Source organism: Hirundo rustica, chromosome 7, assembly GCF_015227805.2.
Source record: "Hirundo rustica isolate bHirRus1 chromosome 7, bHirRus1.pri.v3, whole genome shotgun sequence".
NCBI classification, from domain to species: Eukaryota; Metazoa; Chordata; class Aves; order Passeriformes; family Hirundinidae; genus Hirundo; species Hirundo rustica.
Window position 1 is genome coordinate 33,235,809 of NC_053456.1, and position 21,361 is coordinate 33,257,169.

General features: G+C 36.5%; 1 protein-coding gene across 1 annotated transcript in view; it reads left to right on the forward strand.

Annotated features, from left to right (window-relative positions):
• Positions 1–20,155, forward strand: part of NCKAP1 (NCK associated protein 1) — a 56,454-nt gene extending 36,299 nt beyond the window's left edge. Inside the window, exons 22-31 of the mRNA XM_040070412.1 lie at positions 196–326; positions 734–831; positions 5,013–5,106; positions 5,709–5,791; positions 6,249–6,329; positions 10,010–10,103; positions 11,629–11,745; positions 15,482–15,591; positions 18,388–18,477; positions 18,978–20,155. Coding sequence (XP_039926346.1) covers positions 196–326; positions 734–831; positions 5,013–5,106; positions 5,709–5,791; positions 6,249–6,329; positions 10,010–10,103; positions 11,629–11,745; positions 15,482–15,591; positions 18,388–18,477; positions 18,978–19,094 — 1,015 coding nt within the window. The 3' untranslated portion in view covers positions 19,095–20,155. The remainder of the gene's footprint in view (positions 1–195; positions 327–733; positions 832–5,012; positions 5,107–5,708; positions 5,792–6,248; positions 6,330–10,009; positions 10,104–11,628; positions 11,746–15,481; positions 15,592–18,387; positions 18,478–18,977) is intronic.
• Positions 20,156–21,361: the final 1,206 nt, after the last annotated feature.

The following is a 21,361-nucleotide window of genomic DNA, read 5'->3' on the forward strand; positions in this document are numbered from 1 at the left end:
AAAAGCAGCCTAAAATTTGCCTCTTGGCAAACTTCTTGTACTTTTTATAGGGATGAGATATAGAGTAAAATGCAGGCGTCAGTTGAACTATGAAAATAAAGCTTTGGTGTATGGGCTTTGCTGTCCCTTGTCACATAAGTATATTTCATCTGAATATGTGCCTTTTCATCTAAAACATTTTCCCTTTCTGATAAGGTATTTGGAAACTTTGCTACGGCAAGTCAGCAATGGTCACATAGCTTATTTCCCGGCTATGAAGGCATTTGTGAATTTGCCTACAGAGAATGAATTGACATTTAATGCTGAGGAATACTCTGATATATCAGGTAAACTTTGGTACTTGTCCTCAATATCTGTGACGAACAGTTGTTGTATTGCTTGAGTAACTGGAATAACAGCAAGCCTCAGAGCAACTGTTACTGAAATAACAGCTAACTCTTAGAGTTTACAATTGTTAATCTTCAGTAGTATTTTAAGTATTTTTTATTCATGCTGCCTCTTGTCTCACTTTTGCTATTTTTGGTCAAAGTAGCATTGCATTTAAACTAAAGAGATGGGTATATTACATGTTGGTGGCTACTGCTTCAGTTTACTACCGTACAAATTCTTGTCTTTAAAATTATGCTTTGGGGTAAAATATTTTTGCACTTAAAACACCATGCAAGGTACATGATGGGCTGCAAATAAATGAAGATAGAATATTTGAAGTATAACAGTTTCTTTTATTTCTCAGAAATGAGAGCCCTTTCGGAACTTCTGGGACCATATGGCATGAAGTTCTTAAGTGAAAGTCTGATGTGGCACATCTCTTCACAGGTTGCTGAGCTTAAGGTAACCTTGGGAATGGGTGGCTGGGAAGGCTGTAGTTTTCTGGCTAAGCTTCCTTTAGGATGTTTAATACTTATGTTTCTGTATGCCATCTTTTTAAAATGACTGCATCAAACAAACCGATAAAGCTGTGAATTTTACTCTTATTTTGTAGTAAGTTTGCACAGGTATTAGGTGTATATCCCACATTCTCCAATAGTTGAATGTGCTGGGCTTCATGCAGACTGTTCATTTCTGTGTTAGATACCCTAAGTTAGAAGTCAACTCTTTTATCATCAGTGGGAAGAGAAATGTCTTTTAAGAGCTCCAGGTGTTCATGAAGCCCTTACTCAAGGCTGTTGACTCTCCAAATGTTGCAGGAAAACATCAAATCTATCTTAGTAATCTCTAAGGACTTATTTCTTAACGATGTCTGTATGCATCTATTGTTTAGTTTACATAGATGAAAGACTTCAGGTCCTTTGTTCTTTGTTAGTTTTCCTCATTTTTACATCTTTCTCTCTGGCTCAACAGGAACCATTTATTATAAATGTCTGTGTTCTGATAAGTAAACATCACATCTACTGCACTACAAACAAATAATAAAGTTGATGCAGTGAAAAAAAATTGGAAGTGGGGGCATGTCAAGGAAGTATATTCAAAACAGCAAACAGTGATGGGGAACCACTTGATACCCATGTAACTCCTTCTGGGAAGAGGTTTTAATAAATGTAACAATATATACTACTTTTTTCCAGATAGTCATACTACTACAATGTCACTAATTGGCCTAGATTTTTTTTATGACTTGTTCTTTTAGTGTCATTTCCAAATTTATTTCCAAGTTGTTGTTACATCTCATAATTTTCAGTTTATTTAACCAGCGATTAAATTATGGAATATTTGTAACTATTCACACATGCTGTATTTTTGAAAAAGTACATGAATACATAAGATCTAAGGAACTTCCTTTCTTTCCTCAATAACAATTTATTATTAGCATCCTAGACCTTTAGAAATGTGTGGTTTTAATATATCCTGTGTTACACTTTCAAGGATCTTGTTTTCTTTGTAAACACCTTAACTGCAGTGCTGCTGAAAAGCTGAGATAAAAAGGTTTGAAGTATTTTATTCACTGTCACAGCTTACGGAGGGGCTGCTTATGCTTTCCTAGCTGGTCTGAGATCATGCAGGAGCCCTGACCTGAGTGCCCAGCCTGCCAGGGTAATTGATTTCTCATGCCCATTCCAGTTTTTGAGTCAGAACACGAGGCTTTCCAGGTGAGAATGGTGTGGTTTAACTCCTCACCATGCACAAAGTGACGTCTGTCACGTTTCAAGTGAAGCATTTGAACACCTTTGGCAAGTGTTTCTTGCTGTACTATATGTGCACTTACTGAGGAGTCATATTTCCTCAAAAGCAGCCCAATTTATGTTGTAGGCGTGTGTATTTTTTAAAAAGCAGCTTTAAATTGTGTCTGAAATCTGTTGTTTTCTGATACTGCTGAGGGTAAGCAGAGCATGATGTAGATCCACATGTGCATGACCACATTTTTGGAGGAAAAAACAAAGTAATAAAATGTTCATCTTTTTGGCTGGGAGAGTTGGCTTAGCAAGAGAACCCTGAGAAGCATCTGTGTTTGGGGGAAGAGAGCAACAATAGGAGAGAATGGGGAATTTAGTGCATGTAGGGTTCAACATGCTTGCTTTTGCTTCCTGCGGAGTGGGACCAGGTGTCAGTTTTATATCTGAAGTTCAGAATTGGGGCAAGAAGGGAAAAATTGCCTTATTTCAATAAGCCACTATTTGAACTGTATTCCAGCCTACTAATTTTAAATCTTAAATTAATATGCTGGTTATTTGTGAAGCTGAAAACTTGACTGAGTAACAGTGTGCATGGGCTATTGCCTTCAGTCTTGCATTGTGGAGGGCTTTGGGGGATTTAAAGTAAAATGCCAAGTTCTGACACATCATGGTTTCAGCACAAACCAGTCTTGCTTTGACTTTCAGCATAGAAGTATGTCGTGTCCATGCATGTGTGCACTCTACTCATAGTAATGGAACAGTTTGGGTTGGAAGTGTTGCCCATAATCAAGAGAAAAAACCCCTTAGCAGACCTTTATTGGAAGCATCCATGTATCCCAGTGGTGATGGGATGGGCCATGGGTTTCTACTGTTTTATAAGGTTAATTAATTAGGATATCTAACAAATACATCCAGTAGGAGATTCGGTTGCCCCAGTAACCCACCTCTGGGTCAGCCCCTTGCAGTTGGTCCAAGGGCTTCTTTGCCCCACTTCTTGTTATGACTTCTCAGATTCTGGTTGGAAAACCAAAAATGTTGTTCTTGTAGGCCCTCTTCCTGACAATAAGACTAAACAGTATTTTCAGGAGTTTATTACGTGGTTAGCTTATTGTTCTAAAATCTAGGGGAAAAGGGTCAGAAAAGTACTGGATCTGCAACCACCCATTAGCAATCTACAAAGCTACAAATGTATGAAAACTATATAAAAAGCTTAGGCATCAGAAGGGAAGGGACCTTTAAGATTCTTGGTTAGTTTGCTGCATTTTGTATAGCTTATTTCTTTCCTTGCTTTTCGGTGAAAATAAGAAAGTAGGGAGAGTGGGTGGATCATGGATAGACTCAAGCTTATGGGAATAGCATGATCATGATACAGTGCAGTTGTTAGACAGATCTGCTTTGCACAGGCTACTTCCTACAAAGTGGGAGTGAATATTTATTTCACCATTATTTGTTTCAAAGCAGCAATATAGATTGTGTTGTTTTTTTCTCCTCCTGTGGTCACAGGAATATTTACTCTAAAATTTAATCTGTCTGCTTGCCAGATGCTATGTTTTGCCCTGTTCTCAGTGTGGGTTGAAGTGAAATAAAACTATTAAAGCAGCTAGCAAAACTATCAAAGGTTAAATCTTCGTGGATCCTTAGCAGTAGGTTCCTGCAGGTATTGCCTCTTAGATTTTATGAAATGTATATAATTGTGTTCCAAACTTATGGTGGCCTACATTTTTGATGAATATTAATTTTTCCTGCTGCCTCCTCTGGAAATTAAAATGGATTGGAATGCACCTACTTGAAAAATAATACTATTAATAATCACTTTGGAAGACCACCTCCAATTCAGAATATCTTTGTTTCTCCCTCTATACTTTGGTTCTTTTTTATGCTGATTTCAATTTTTAATTGAAGTTGTCTTTAAACAGAAGGAAAAACCCTTCAATGGTCAGAAGAACACAAGAGATCTACATTACTTTAGCTGTTGATTGTCCTCTACATAAAGAGAGAGAATCACTTTTCCCTTTCTTAAATAGGGTACTTAGCACTGACACTGCAAAATTATTTTTATAAGAATATTTTTATAAGAATAAACTACTTATATTTTTGCTTGAGGAGAGTTTAAAAATACAGCTTGGCACAGCCTAAATTTCTCAGCTAGCAGGGAATTTGGATCTGACATTTTAGAGATGGGATTATGCAATCTCTATAATTTAAATTTTAATCTGATAAATATTTGGAGAATGATTTCAGGAAAGTTATTACACGTACTCTAATCTTACAACTTGCATATATGAGAGCTGTTAAAAATTAGAAACAGACACCTTTTCTTTTGGTCAAACTAAAATGAAAACTACTGCACTTGAGTTTAACTGTTTTGGGCTCAGATGTTGAGACTTAGAGGTATGCTTTTTCATATTATAGTGGAAGAAAATTTCAAGTGAACTGCACCAAGGTTTAACAGTCTGACTTCCACTCTTGATTCCATTTTTCAATTCTACCGACATTAAATTTCAGCATATTTAGTGAAAGCAGCAATCCAAAACTATTGATTACTTTGTGAATTTATATTTTTATTGTAATATGTGTACTTTTCTTCTAAAAAGCTGAGTGGCACAAGGACCTGTTGTCTGATTTTTACAGAGTTACATTCCTTTGCTTTAAGATGTGATACGCATTGCTCAATACAAAAATCATGTTCTAAGGGGTATCTAATCCTCTGCTTTTTGGTTCAGAGCTTGCTTTTGTGTATAGTAGTGGCTGATGATAATAGTGTTATTGTAGTCCCATTAAGAACACACCCCATCCATGGGGTTAGTTGCTTTTCTGCCAAGTTGAAATATCCTAAATTAGGCATTTATCCAGTTAACGTGCTGAAATCTACAGCTGACATGAATCCTTGCTTCTTTATAGAAACTTGTGGTGGAGAACGTTGAAGTTCTAACACAAATGAGGACCAGCTTTGACAAGCCAGACCAGATGGCAGCACTCTTTAAAAGATTATCATGTGGGTATCTAACGGGATCCTACTAAAGATACAGAGTTATTTTTTTTTATATTTGTCTTTGTAAAGAAAATGGGGAAAATTAATTTCTCTACATTGGGTGTCCATAAGCAGCAAAATATATGTGAGCTTATCTAAACTGATGAATCATTTCAAACTTTTCCAATCTTCTCATGTACGAAGTGAGATTTCAGAGTTATTTAGTGCACAGGCACTATATTAGTGATGAGTTTTGAGCATCATTTCAGGGATGATAATACATAACAGTAATAATTTGGAAGCCTGGTACATAGCTTTGGAATGTAAAACAAAAAATAATTACAATAAAGAGAAGTATTTGTCCTCGGGAAAGCACAGAACCAGTGCTAGCATCCAGTAGTGTCAGCTGTGTATACTAGGTTTCATTCCAGGAAGTGGTAAATGTGATAGTCTTCTGAAAATCCCCTTGTGGTTTCAGCACTAAAAACCTGCTCTAGCACTGGTTATTTTGGCTCTTTTAAGGAACGGCTTTGTTTCGGTACCTTGTTGTTTTCAATATTTTGTTTCTCTTATTTGAAGAATTGAGCTTGTAAACATCAACACTTTCTTTATTGTTCTCTTTTCAGCTGTTGACAGTGTTTTGAAGAGAATGACCATTATTGGTGTTATCTTGTCTTTTCGGTCATTGGCACAGGAGGCACTTAGAGATGTAAGAAAGAACTGACTATGTTCTGAATCATTTTCATTGTATTTAACTCAATGGAATGATAGGATGTTTGAAGCTTAACTGTTCAGGAAGGCTACCTCTTAAAAGGTTGATGACATGTGGGTAAAATGGCAATTCGCAGTTGTAACTGAACTTTGAATCGCAGCTTGGGGTGAGGGAATCTCTTTTCTGAGTACTGTTCAGAGAACTGTTTCATTAAAACATCAAATTTAGTTTGGATCATGTTTTCTGTGTTTACTCATTTTAAAGGCATTTATTTAACTTCTTTATTGCAAGCATTTATTAGGGTTTAATGTCTTAAATCTACAAACAAATACAAATGCGTAAAATAAAAACCCATTAAAAAAGAAAATAAGCCCAGTAAAATAATGGTAGTGTCTAGATGATAATTAACATGGGAAGTAATTTTTCTCATTTTGTATGTGTTTGTGTCTCTTAGGTCTTATCCTACCACATTCCTTTCCTCGTAAGTTCCATTGAGGATTTCAAAGATCACATTCCAAGAGAGACTGACATGAAGGTAATGTTTGGCTGAAAGGGTGATAGAGTAGTTTTGGAGTTTACTGAAAATATGTAAGCAACAAGACTTTCATGTTTAGTGTTGAACATCCAGACACAAAGAACACCCTTTTTCTCCGCCCTCTGCCTCAAGAGCTTAGTGTTTGTGGATCTGCAGCCTCCTAATGTTCTGGGGGAAAAAATCACAACCAACTGATAGGATAAGCACAAGTCTCTATCTGCCTGTGATCACATTTGAGAACTTTCATAGACTTAAGAACAAAATCTATCAAATGTTAAAACATGACAAGGGGAAGAATGCTGAGCTGTTTCATTGACACTGTGAGCAGTACAACTGGTAAAGCTAAATATTTCAAGGACTCTATGTATGTGGTTGGAGCTCTGTGCATGTAATAGCAACAAGTCTGATTCTGACCCTAAATTGAAATTTTTTGTGAACCACTGTATGAAATGCTTGAGAAAAAAAAGTTGGTAGCTTAAATAAGGTACCTTTCTTCTGAATGAGAGTATGTTTCCATCCAAAAACCCTTGTTGGCATATCACATGGTTTCTGGACATGTATGCAAAGTAGCTGAAGTCTAGCAGGGTTTTTAATTTCTCATTGCAGCCTGTTGTCTGTGAAGGATTTCAGCTGCTTAATGGTATTGCAGCAGTTTGATTTGCAGAGAATGTGCACTGTACAATGTACATCTCTTTAACTTTCCCAGAAACAACTTTTAAAACTCTGCTCTTGAGCAAAGTCTAGTTTTTAAGGGTCAGAATATGTTGTTATCCCTGAACTTGAAGTTCACATTTTGCTGTTAACTCTTGAGGAAAGTAACTAAGTTCTCTGTATATGAAAATGCATTAAATAACATTAATATCCTCCCCCTTTTAAAAGTTCAGAGTCCATCATTGTGAGCTTGATGATTTTAGAAGACACGGTTCAGCAGTTATATTCTGTCTCATTTTCAGTTAAAATTATTGAAATTTTACATGTGTGCTATTTCATTCCAAAATATTATCACATGCTCTTTGAAACTTGCAATGCTGATAAACCAGCCATGAATGTCTGATGTCCCAGAAAACATTGAAATTCATACCACAACAGAGGAATTCTGTGGAAATGCTATGGAAAATTAACTTCCAATGTACAAGCTCCTGATAAAAATTGTATCAAAATGATGCAAGTTGCCTTTGCACTTCTCAAGAAAAGCCTTTCTAGAATTCCCACCTGTAGTTGCGGAGAAAATCATTGATCACCAGAGCATCATGTTCAATACATTATTGAACTTGAGGAATCAGCATCCAGAAGAGATGAGATAGGAAGTTCACTGCCTACTTTGATTGATCTTTTCAGAAAGCATCTTAGACCCTCTGGTATCAAGGAAGTGCTGAAAAGCAAGGTGGGATGAAGGCTGCAGCAGTAAACACTGAAGACAGTCTTTTACCATTAATATTTTTAAGCTGATGATAATAGCTCATTTGAAACAGTTTAGTGGATTTCCAAAGACATCACTGAATTCATTAGTACCAGCAGACCCAAGAAAGTATAGTAATTGCTGCTTCTTTTCTTGAAGCCAGCAGTCACTGGAATAATTGCATGGGGGAAAAAAAAGCTATCTACTGTGAAATAAAACCCTGCTGAGGGCTGCTGTCTGGCTTTTGCCACTCAGCACTACCTAGTTTGCCTTCTGCTTCACATAATATTTGGCTGTTGGCCTTCTCTGTCTCTGCTATAGTTCTCCTGTGATTCTTAAATATACCTATTTTGTGTATTGGTGTGTGGTTTTTTTAGTTATAAGTGTCTGAAATAAATTCTTGTAGCAGCAGCCCTCTTGTTAGAGGACAGAAATGAGCTGAGACACAGACTCTTTGTTTATCACAGCATGAAAAGGGCCCTGGTTTATTCCTCTTTACAGCTCAGCCATCCTGACTCCAACCATTCACTGACCCTGGCTGCAGCAAGCTCCTGCTGTGGGTTTCCCTGGCAGCCTCTGACTGCTGGTTATTTCCTGCTAAACTCTGACTGCAGGGATCAGTTTGCAGACTCTGACTGCAGGCTTTTACCCAGCTAGACTGTGACTGCAGGTTCCAACAACAGGCTCTGACTGCACACCCAGACTGAGCCCACAGCAGGGATTCTCTCTCCCCAGGATCCTGCTTAATTTTTTTTCTGAAAGGCATATTAAGAGACAGATTTTTACAAGGTTTTGTACAATGGATTGGAACAGTTGCCCTATTGGGCATATTTTGTGACATAATAACGTAGTAATTTCCTATGTTGTGAATTTACCAAGCAAAGTATAAATAGTTTTAAAGCTGTTGATGAAATTAATGCTTGTTATGAAATGTTACTTTCATATTACTATTCCCCAAACTTATGTTTTTGGGTGACTGTCAAAATGGGGATCCCTTCTGCTTTTATTTGGATATTTTTAATATTAAATTCTTGAATTGTCTATACAGGCTTTTAGAAACAGGCTTACATTTGTTTCACCATGGATGTAGTGACAGGACAAGGGGGAATGGCTTTAAGATGACAGAGAGTGGGTTAAGATTAGATATTAGGAAAAAATTCTTGACTCTGAGGGTTGGGAGGCTCTGGCACAGCTTGCCCAGAAGCTGTGCATGCCCCAACCCTGAAGTGTCCAAGGCCAGGCTGGATGGGGCTTGGAGCAACCTGGGATAGTGGAAGATGTCCCTGACCATAGCAGGGGGTGGGACAAGATGGGCTTTAAGGTCCCTTGTAACCCTAACCCTTCTGGGATTCTGTGATTCTTTTGAGCCTCTTGGCTGGGAACCATGCCCTGTCCATGTAATTCTTTTCATGCAGGACTGTGCAAGGAGCATTGTATGCTTTTCGTATCAAAGCTTGCCCTCAGATAGCCAGGCTGGAGCACACAAGGATAGTCTACACAATATTCACTACAAGGAGCTGCTCACCTATCCATGAGAATTTATGGGAAAAGTGTAAACCTTCCCAAATAGTAATGGCAGTAAGACATTGCTAGTGTTTCCTGTATTCATTTGTATTTGGTGTAGACCTGCTTTTGCAGACAGTCATCTGAACTATGGTTTCAGAAACTTAGTTGAAACAGTAAATGGAAAGAGAAAACAACAGCGTTGAATGCTTGTTAATGGTAACAAGAGATCCTGGGATGGACTGGGAAATGGAATACATTTCATAATGTTCTTAGTTCCTCCAAGTGCTTCAGCCACCAATTTTTGGTGCCTGGAGGCATTGAACACTGACTCTGTATAATATTTGGATCTTGTAAGACTTCTCCATTGTTCTATTTCACCAGATTGTGGCTTTTTGGCTTTTGTTAAAAAATGCTGTATTTGTAGATGTTAGCTGATCCTTTAGATCTGGTAGAGAAAATACATCAGTTTCTTTTGAACATTAAAGAAATATGCACAGACAGCTAATTGGAAGTCAGGATGTTGCTTTGGAGGTAATGTGGGAATATATATGCGTTTTGTTTGGCTTGACACAACAAAATTACCATCTGGTGCAAAAAGTACAAATGCAGCTGCTCAGTGGTGGATAGAAACAAACAAAATTGACAGTCTCTGTCTAACACTTGCCAAATCTCTGAAATTCCGTAGTGCCTTAAACTCATTTTAAACATGACAGCAAAAACTGCTTTGTCATCTTTACATGAAAGCATTCAGCGTTGTCTTTCCTCTGGTCCTCAGGTGGCAATGAATGTATATGAACTGTCATCAGCTGCTGGATTGCCTTGTGAGATTGATCCTGCCTTGGTCGTAGCACTGTCTTCCCAAAAATCAGGTAAGAAGTTCCAACTAGAAAAATATAAATGTTAAAAAGAGAAAAGAAGTGTTTAAAGTGCTGGGAGGAAACTTATATGTCTAAACTCCTTTTTATTCCTTCAATAAACTTTGTAAATGGCATAAAGAGGATGAATTACTTGTGCCTCCTGTTCATTGGTGTTAGCTTGAGAATCTTTTCAAATATGCATGAATGGATGTGCTGACCTAGAAAAGGATAGCAGGTAAATGTAGAAGGAGTTTCATGGTGAACACTGCTGTAATTTAAGAACAATGACAATAATAAGAGTGTCTTGATCCGTTCTGTTTCGTAGATGTGGAACAAATCTGTCACCTAAGTAAGCATTAGGTCCTGAATGCAGCTCATGAATTTCACAATATTTTGTTGCCAGTGTGTCCTACAAGTGTTAGCATGAAGTTTACAAGGCAAAATAAACATGTTAGAGAATTCTCATGTATCATGCTTCCTCTTCCTTGCTTTAAGGCACTGTTATCTAAGCTTTTCAGTTTTGTTTACTCTGGCTTGTTCAAAGACATGAATTAAGACTCCTAACTGTTTTTTGATGGTCTTCAGCTTTTTTCCCTATCTTCCTTACTGAGCATTTTATTGTTTTTCCCCCCTGTAAATTCTGGATAATTAATGTTAGAATGAGACCATGAATATTTTAAATGCCACCTAAGCTGTTTTTTCTTACTTCAATGGTAGTTATTTTGAAAGGGGAAAATAAAGAGGGGCATTTCAATATTTGAATTTAAGTCCCAAGCACAATGTCTTTGTGCACTTATAAAAAAACTCAAAGTGTATTTGTTCTATCTACATTATATGTATAACATACAGAAATACATTTTTGTTAGGTATCTGGTATCTAAGATGCCATTTTAAATAGTTTATTTTCATTGTGGTACAGCTATGAAATGTCTAAGCTATGTCAACAAAGAGAATTTCTGTATATTCTCACAATGGTTTATGGTTTTGTATTTGACTGTCATCTTTAGAGTTTGAAATATTTTGCTTTTATTCCGTTTTCATAGAGATAAATTCTGTATGTCACTAATTGTTGACTTTTTTTAAACTAATCTTAGGCTAATGTGTGATGGTGCTGCTGTTTTTGTGAGGTGTGAATTGACATGAGTGCACCATCACCTTCTGCTCATTTGCCAAAGGGAGAGTGCAAGAGAAGTTCTTCTGACCTTAGTGCAATAACTGGATTTATACCAGCAGGAAAATACTACTGTTCTGCTCATCGTATTAAAGACTTTGTAACTAAATTGTTAGAAGTGATAGCACAGCAGTGACTTCTTTTTGTTCTCCTGGATAACAGACTGGACATTTTGTAGCTCTACTCTTTCTTTTGGCAAGACTGACATTAATATTCCTCTTTTCACAACACAAACATTGACTTTGTTGGATTTTGCTTTAAATTTCAATTTGGTCAAACATTTTACATTCTAATCTACCTGCAACTGAAAGGAAATGTTTCAAGGTTACTTCTTTAATTAAAGAACTTTATTATTTTTGTTTTTAGAAAACATTAGTCCAGAAGAAGAATATAAAATTGCTTGCCTTCTAATGGTCTTCGTGGCTGTCTCCTTGCCTACTTTGGCTAGTAATGTGATGTCTCAGTACAGCCCTGCCATCGAAGGTAATGTAGAGTCAGCTCAATATTTGCTGGGAATGCTGTCTTCACAATAGTTCTGGTAGTGTCTTGAATAAATTCACCTTTAATATTGAATTACATTTTATAGTGAACAAATTTAAAAATCAGATAGCCTTTATTCAGGTAAGTTCCTCTAAAAATACTTTAAAAAGAATTTACTTAACTCTTGCCTGAGATAACTTTCTATGAAAAATTAGTTTGGTACTTGAAATTTTCAGAACAGTTCAGACACTGCAGGGGGCAATCTTGTCCTAACATGGAATTGTTGGAGCACACATTCTGCATTAATTAGTGTGACACTTGCTGTCTAATATAATATATTAGAGTTAGTATTAATGTTTTAGTAATCTTTACATTGGCCTTGGGCCAGTCATACAAGGTGCCCCTTCTATATTTAATACGCTGTTCATATTGCCAAGCATAAAGTTTTGAAAACAGAATCTGGAAGGTGTTAAGTGGTGAACAGAATTAATTCCTATACTATAGTTCAACTTTCTTATTTTAAAAAAATAATCTTTGCCTCAACAAAATTCTTTGCATGTAATCCACAATTTTCTTTCTTTTTTTAAGTTGAAAAAAGACAGACAGTACTGTTCCAACACATACAAAAGTCACCTTTTGGCTCTTCAAGCTATTTCCTTTGTAATGTGTAACATGACTCACGTAAAAGACCATGTTTATACTTCCATTCACTGGGATGCATGTTATCTCTAATTAGTTTTTAAGCTTGTATAATTCTTAATTCTCTCAAAATTGTAACTCACAAAGTAAATGTAAACTGGTTTCTGAAAATTTAAAGTACCAGGAAAATACCAAAAATTTTGAAAGTTTTCTGTGTCACTTAATGTAGTATGCAAATGACATTTTTAGACACCCAGGGTTGCTGTTTTACGTGGGATTAATCAGCCTTTTCTTAAGTTTTGAATTATTAGGGATCTGTTGACTCCAGTTTCATTTTAGAACAGATAGCGTACACTTCTCCAGTTGTGGAAAATGTTAGATAAATCTGATGGAAGAGTAGAACTTGAATATTCATTTGAAAATCAAAGAATTTTCAAGTCAAAAGCTTTTTCTGATGAATTGGGAGAACAATCTGTGGAGTTGTTTCCTGTTATTTGTACTCTCACAGTATTTCTATTGCTCTTCTCAAGCATCTTCCAAGTCATGATACTTGAATAAAAATCTTGGGATATAGGTGAGAGCAGGGTGTGATTGGTGAGGTGCTCGGGTAGAAACTTCCTTGTTTGAAGACAGTCAGGTTGACTGTCTTTACTCAGTCCAAATGAACTTGCTTGTGTGTATGTAAGATCACATCTCTTAAAAATTACCTAGTTATAGCTTTGTAAAAGAAATCCTCTGGAAACACTTCCTGCTACCAGGTTCTCCTTCAAAGGATCTTACCAACTCTAGAGTCTCAAAACCTGTATGTCTTGCCAGGGGGGCTGGACTAGAAGTTTTACTGGTGATTATATTTTCACATTTAGCCCTCTGCAAATAAATTGCTAAGAATATGTCAGGCTAGCTAGAGGTTCTCCAGCAGGTTAAAGCTCAGGTGGGTTTGCCTTCCTCAAACTTCCTCTCTTCCTGACACCCTCTTAGTCATCATGTTTTTAGCAGGCTGAAACAACAGATAATTCTTCTGTTGAAGATAAGCAGATAATCTTCTGCCTGTTTTATATCATGTAGCTTAAATATTCCAACTTATTTGGTTTCATTTACATTAAACAGCTCTTAAGGTGAAGTCAGGCAAAGCCTTGTTTCAAAGTGACTTCTTAAAGTACAGTTAATAGATGACATGAAATTGTGGCTGGAGAGAAGTTACATCTTGCACTCAAGCCCATATTAGGAGTTGCTACTGGTTCTGTGAGACGTGGCCCGTGTATTGCATAATTCTTTTATTGAGTGGGCTCTTTTATTGAGGAGAAAATCTAGCAAAAGGTATACCTAAAATATGTTCTCTCTACAAAAATAACCGAGCAAACAGAATAGACTTTGTCATTTCTGCCTTCCTGGCATAATACTACTTTTTCTTGTGTTCTACCCTTATTGTAGAACATCTGGCTTGAAACACTTAATATAAATGGTATTTCCAGAATGTGAACTTAATAAATCCTGCTGTATGCAGTAAATTCCCTGGACAAATCCTGAATTAATCCATTAACGAGTCACAGATTTGAAGGAGTTTCAGCTTTTTAATCTGGCAAGACATATCTCCCAAATCCAGACAGTGCTTGGACAGCTGTAGCAATGTCTGTATTCCCTTCTGTCTGCTTCGAGATCGAGTCTGTTTCTTCCACTAGTTCCAGATAAAGGTTCAAAGTCTTAATAGACCTTTACTTTTGTTTCCAGGACAGAATCTGAACTGCTAGTCAAATACCAGGCTAGAGGTCTTAATTTGTTGACTGGAGGGTAGTATAGAATACTAGTCTGCAAGAGCTTTAGTTCTTTTCTAAATACTTGAAACCATGAGTTGGATGACAACAGTTCTTTTGCTGAATTCCCTTGTTGATGCTTTTTCTACAGCCTGAGAAATAAATATGAAGCCTCTTGAATAAAATTAGCCTCTTCAAAGACAAATACATATTTGAATCAGAATTAAGCAGAACAGATTTTCTTGACTGATGTTCATGTAAAAATAGGAGACAAAGTTGGAGTATCAAATCTGGGGGCCCTGCTGATGGAGATCCACAGGGATCTTCACTGGGACCTACTAGTGAGCATTTTCACAGACCACCTGGATGGGGGGCTGAAGAGTGAGGTGAGAAAATTTATATATCATGTGAAGTTGTTGAGGATGTTAGAAGAGCGAGGAGCTGCAGAGAGGTACGATACTGAATAAACTGGGCAATAAAATGACAGCTAAAAGGAATTTTAAGTAGCAATAGTGATATGCATGGAGGAAAAATGGATTTTTCTCATGTGGAGTGATGGGGTCCAGCTGATCTCACTATTCAAGCATGAACTTGGAGTTAGAGTAAATGACTGAATGAAAAAATGAGCTCATTGCTCAACAATGGTCAAAAAATAAGTTAAGAATCAGCATGCTTGAGTACTTGTTAACTCCTTCAAAGAGCACCTCCTTTTCATATGTTCATGCTTGCTTAAGATACTTGCACAAGTATATATTAATTTTGTTGTAAAGTGGTATATTTGACTTAATTTGCCTGGAAGCAATATCAGATTTACTGAGGGGCAGTTCTTCTGCTCTCTGTGAAAACTGGTGTCATTTAACCACCTTCCAGGGCTCTGAAGTCTAGGTGAATTTTAGGCAAGATGTTACATAGGAAAATCAGCAATTTTGTTCTTGAGTACCTGTAGATCTCTTTGAGGAATCCTGTCTGGGCATGAGATGTTCATTTACACAGAGGTGAAAGAAATGGTCAGTTAGCTTGTGAAAATCCTGTCTTTCTGGCCTAGTCAAGTGTTAACACTCTAAAGTTTTGTAGGAACTAAATAAACTTCTAATATATCCCTTATTTCTAAAAGCCCCAGGTGGTTTCTCAGGCTGTTGTGGCCATTAGGAATTGGAAGGGAGAGCTGTACTTCTGGTGGCTTTCCTGATAGCAAGTTCAGTGTGGAAGAGTACCTTGCTCCCATTGTGTAAGATGCTAGAAGTTCTTCTTTCACTGTCACAAGTCTCTTTTCTCTTTGGTGTTTTTTTCCAATGAAAACTGTCTTTTCTGACATGATGCTGAGGTGATTTGAGTATGTTTTTGTTTAGGGCATTGCAACAACATTCATTGCTTGGCAAAAGCTATCAATCAGATTGCTGCGGCTTTATTCACCATCCACAAGGGAAGCATTGAAGACCGTCTTAAAGAGTTTTTGGCTGTATGTATAACTTTATTCCTACTTGTTAAAATGTCCTGTTGATTTGGGATGCAATGCAATTGATTTCCTTGGAATCTGCTTTTGATGCACAAGAGAGAATATTTTCTGTATGCTTCTATATACGTAGGTTAGGTTTTGCAGTAGTTCTTTATCAACACTTGTATGTGATGTTGGAAAGTTAGAGGAGCAAATCAGTGCAAGTGTCACAATTTTTTTCACTACAATCTTTTGGTACATACCATTTCTCACATTGTGTGGCCCATGACTGGGGAAAAAAAAAAAAAAGTGCAATGCATATAGAATCAAAATTCTGTCTAGCTGACTTTTTCCCATGATGTGGTGGATACTTTAGTTAGTTACCTTCTTTGAAAAAGTAAGATAGACTTCAGAGTGGCTTTTGTGTTGTACCTTTTGACATGCCTGCCCTTCTTAAATAGCCAGATACCAACGTGCTACAGGGGTCATTGGGAAGAGGAAATTTTTTATGCCTCCAAGTAGATTGAATATGAAAGCTACTGAAATCTTTAGTGATGCTTAGGAAAAAATGCACAAGTTTTTAGGTCATGGTGACATATTTTAAATACATTTTGGTGCGCTGCTTGAGTAGAAATAATTGTTTTTAAATGGCTCTTAATTACCCAGTACTTGAAGGAAACTAAAGGCTGAAACAGCAGAATCACTTTAATTTTTAAAAATTACTATTGATTTTGAGTGCATTTTGATTTTTCTGTTTGGCATTAAAATGTGTGGAGAAAAAGCCCCTCCCTCTTTATTTTAGGTAACTTTATGTAAGAAGTTCACAGACACAATTTTTCTTTTTTTTAATCTTAAAAGAATCTTTCACTTGTGGAAATTCATTGCATTTTGTAAAACAGAAAAAAACCCTCTGGCCATTGACCTTGTCTAATGCAACTGCTGGATGTAAAACATGAAAGAGAAATGGTTGTATCAAGTTGCATACATTTGACAAGTGAAGAAAACCAGTATAGTTTCATGTGATAAAAACACTTTTGGTATGAGGTTTGCATTCTTTCAGTGTTTATGGACCGCTTTCAGACCACTGCTTTTACTGCACAGACTATGACTTGATGGTTCAGATATTTTGTTAATCTTTGTTTTTTAACACTTACTGTTAGTCTGAAAGAAAAACATTTCTCTTGAGAAGAAAATTACTGCAGAAGATGATCTGCTTTCCTGTCCAAGTTAATTAAATATGAAAAAAAATAACCTTAGGAGGTTCTTTAATGCTGATGAATATGTACTATGTATCTTTTGAAGTATGCATATTGACTTCATATTAAAAATTGATTCATGAAAACTTTTCCAAGAGGAATGTTGAGTTAGATTCTTAAAGTGAGTATTTTAATTTAAAATCGTTTTCTGGTAAACATGTGGTTTAGGCATGTTGCCATTGCTTGGTGTGAGGGCCTAAATGATGATTGTACATCTGAAATTTGGAAGGGGATTTTTTGAATTTCTTTAAGACATGAAAACGTGGTGTATCAACACATCTACAAATTAAGTATTTTATTGTATTCTGTGATCCTGAGCTTGTAAATACCTAAGTACATGTTGGAAGTTCCTAGGCTATCTTCTAAAACTAGGATAATAGGGTTGCTTATGGTGATGCCTTTTTCAGCCTAGAAATGGAACAACGCACACTCTCAAGATAACATTTACTATGGGAGGTAATATAAAAGTGGGTCTTTATTGGAGCTCCAGGGGCAGTTATGGAAGAACGTCCACAAAAGCCCACCCCCCACAGGGGTGAATACAGGTTTTATATTGACAAGCAGCATCAGTTAGGAGGACAAGTGGTGATACAATTCCCCTCCAGGTCAAGCCCGTTCTCTGGAGCCCTCCCCTTGGTACTAGGTGTCTTTTGTTTATGAGAATGTATCTTGAAGAGTTGTTCTCAACCTTGGTAGCCAGGAAGAACCACGATAGCACAGGGGCCTTGTACCCTCTGGGGCTTGGAGCTCTGGAATATGTTTTGTTTTTCTGCCTGGGTAAAGGGCATGGAAAAGTACTGGGAAAACTAGCTAGAATACAGTAATAGGCTACAGAGCTCCAAATATACGTGTAAAGAATACAGAGAATACATAAAAGAAGACAAAAATCAATAGGCATCATTTCCCCCCTTTTTTGAGACTAACAAGACTCTACCTTGTCTAGTCTCTATTCCATATTTAATCATACCATTAGTTTACACAACTGGCTATCTCATCAGCTAAGATACAGATGCCAATTATAACTACAGCTACTATGAATATTTTTTATCCAGGCCCAGTTTGGTAACCATGAAATTTGTGAATACTGAAGGTATATTGATGAAATATTATTCATTGACAGTTAAGAAGACATTTCTTCAAAACTTCTTCAGTTGCAAAATGGGTAAAATTTCAAACAATAAAAATTTCAATAATTTTAAACCTCACAAAAGTGCAGTAAGTTGAAATGTATATTGGGAAGGACAGAGGTGAGATTTTGATCCCCTGGGAGTTGATTTCGAGAGACTTCATAATTGTCAACCAACAATTACAACAAAAAATTTTCTACAATAAATTAATTCATTTTTTATATTAAAATAGCGTGTCATTTATTAAACACTACTAAAAATATGCCAGTGGGGCACATTGAGACTAAAGCTCAGTGATGGTTCATGTGCTCAGGATTACTTGCTTTCCTTTGTCATTATTAGTACAATGCAGAGTCCGTTGTCTTTGTGTAGCAAAATAGTAGAAGCTCATCAATGCTTTGTTTTATTTATTGCTTTGAAATACTCATTTTGTATAGCTTGCATCATCCAGTCTACTGAAGATTGGCCAGGAGACAGACAAAACTACTACGAGAAACCGAGAATCTGTTTACCTACTACTAGACATGGTGAGCATTTGTGTGTTTTATTTGTAGCCCACAAACCAGTGGAAATCATTTTTGTGTTGTTCTTCTTGGCATTCTGCTGTCAGTATTTTTTTTTTTTCATTCCCCCAACGTGCCCATATTATTGCCATCATCCCTTATTGCTTAGAACATTGTATGACATTGTTCAGATAATTTTCATTGTTCACTTAGTACATACCATATGTTTAAGAAGCAGTGTTCAGAGTGTGTAGAAGAAAATCCTCTCTGCTCAGAGGATTTCCTCTCAGTATTCAGTATCTTTTGGAAGATGACTATTTATATAGGAAAGCGAAATACTTGCTTTGAGAAGCAGTGAGTTTAAATGTAGGGAGAAACATTCCTATATAAACTTGGTGCAATTTATTTTCACTGTGAAATATGTGAGTGGTGGTGTGATGCAGGCTGGAAGGATCTACATGAAACAGATGATCAGTAGCAGGCAGTTTTGCTCTGCAAAACCTCGTGCTTCTGGTATTTTTCAGATTGTGCAGGAGTCTCCGTTCCTGACAATGGATCTCTTGGAGTCTTGTTTCCCTTACGTCTTGCTGAGAAATGCATACCACGCTGTCTACAAACAAAGTGTTACATCCTCTGCCTAAGTAGCTACTAACTGGAGATAAGACATAGCACGCATCTGTGTGGCCTCAGTTTTATCTGTAAACTGTGGAGCTATTTTACTCTATGGCCTGATGAACAGTTTTGTGAATTATAAACTTTTTCCATAAAGTTGTATTCCTAAACAGTGGTTTCTTAATTATGGCTGTACTACAATATAAGCTTGGTTGATTTTAGGTTGCACACTTATGGAAAATTTTTTTTCTCATTACTTTCTTTTTTTTTTTTTTTTTTTTTAACTTTAGAGCACCAGTTATGTTTTAAAAATACTACTTCTGCTATATGTTTTTTGATATTGATCATGCAAAACAAAAATTGCTTGTTTATTTCCCAGAAGAAAAATGTATGTAGTGATTATTTTAGATAGAGTAGCTTTCATCTGTGTGTAAATTATTTCAAATAGGGAGAGTTATAAACTTGTACCTATTGTTCTTATTGAAAACAAATATTGGATGTGCATTTCTGTGAAGTAATTACAGCATTTCTAGTTTTATTTTGAAACGTTCACCAATCTACGTACTATGACACTATCTAACATTAAAAATGTTATAGGACTGCTTATCCTACAGACAGTGATCCTCTCCCAATACCCTTAAACAACTGCAAGTGGTGGTGTTTGTATAAAGCATAGTGGAAATTTTTTTTAAACTAACTTCTGTGGTGCCCTGTTGGCATTAACACTACCATTGTACCCTGCTGTATAATAAACATTCTTACACATTTATCATATATTGATAAAATGTTAGCCCTTAACCACTTTTTATATGTTTTAAATTTTTGAAATTCAAGTGTACCTTCCATAACATACAATAAACACTAGACTGTATTATCTGTAGGTGAATTATTTTTAATATAAATGTTATCCTAGTATTTTAAGCTTTAACTGTGCTGTTGTGCATTGATTTATATCTCACAGTTCATTAAATATCAATCCTTACAGCTTTTATGTGAAGACTTCTTTTAATCCTTCACCTTTTGCCTTTTGCGATAGTGAATCTTGTAAAAAGTTGGAAGAAGGAATTAAAAAACAATGTTTAAAATGTCACTTTAGTGCCATTATCCTTTAAATCTTATTTTTACATAATAAAGCAAGAAAAGCATTTATACAGTATGTAGCAATGCCAGTTGTACCCATAGAAATAAGTGTATTGGTGAAGTATGAAACCTGAAATAATCCTCGAACGGGCGAATGTTGCTGAAACTGTAACATCAGATGTGACTGAGACAGATGTATAATAGTCCCTTTTTTATCAGTCATGCAAATTGGCCTTGCAGGATAGCATGGGCTCATTTAGCCTGAAAGCTGACCAGATGGTTGTGCTCTGTAATCCCTGATGTATAAAAGCTGTGTGTTCCTCAGCAGGCTCTGGACATTGTATAGAGCCTCTGTTCTTGGTGCAACTTCTGTGCATGCTGGTAACTTTTTCTGTTATGAAAGAGCTGTTGTGTGCTCAGTTACAATAGCTTCCTCTGTCCAGAGGAAAAAGGAATAAAATTGTCCTAAGGAAGTAAGACAGTACATCTATATTTTTCCTAATTATGCATTTTATGTTATAACTATGGAAGTGTTTTTAAATTGGTAAGTTAGTACCATAATGAAAAAGTTTATTCATAAAGTAATTAGGTGGAATGCAAGACTTACGAGTTCTACTCTGTAATATTTATAGTCTAATACATTCAAATGTTCTGATTTCAATTAAGATTTTGATTATGATGTAGCCTTTTGTGGGCAAACAATGCCTATTTTCAAGGTGGATTCTCGAAAAGCTCAAGTTTAAGAAATAACTTATTTTGTGCCTTTAATATTTTTAAATACAAAACAATTGTATGTGTCCATTTGCCTCAGATCCCAGATTTCCTCTGTCTGTGGTATTAGTGAATCCAATCTAGAAAACACAAAATCGCTGACAAATAGGTAATGGGTGTGGTATCTCTGCAAGGAGCTGCTCCTGGCATAGTTGGATTAGATTTGGGCATGAACCTTTCAGACATGGTAGTTTCTGTGGCAGTCCTTACACGTGGTGGGCTGGCACACAAATCCCTAAGGTGATGCCTTTAACTACACTACTACTTTTTAACTACTTCCTGCAAGAACCTGGCCAAGCTCAGAACAAACCCCACAAGGGAAAAGCTGGGGAAGAATCCTGTGGACTCATCCATGTGTTGGCTGGATTTGAGCAGGGCTGGAAGGGTTTCCTTGTTTTGTTCTTGCTGTATTTCTGTTCCTGGTTTCAGCTGAGCTACCACAGAA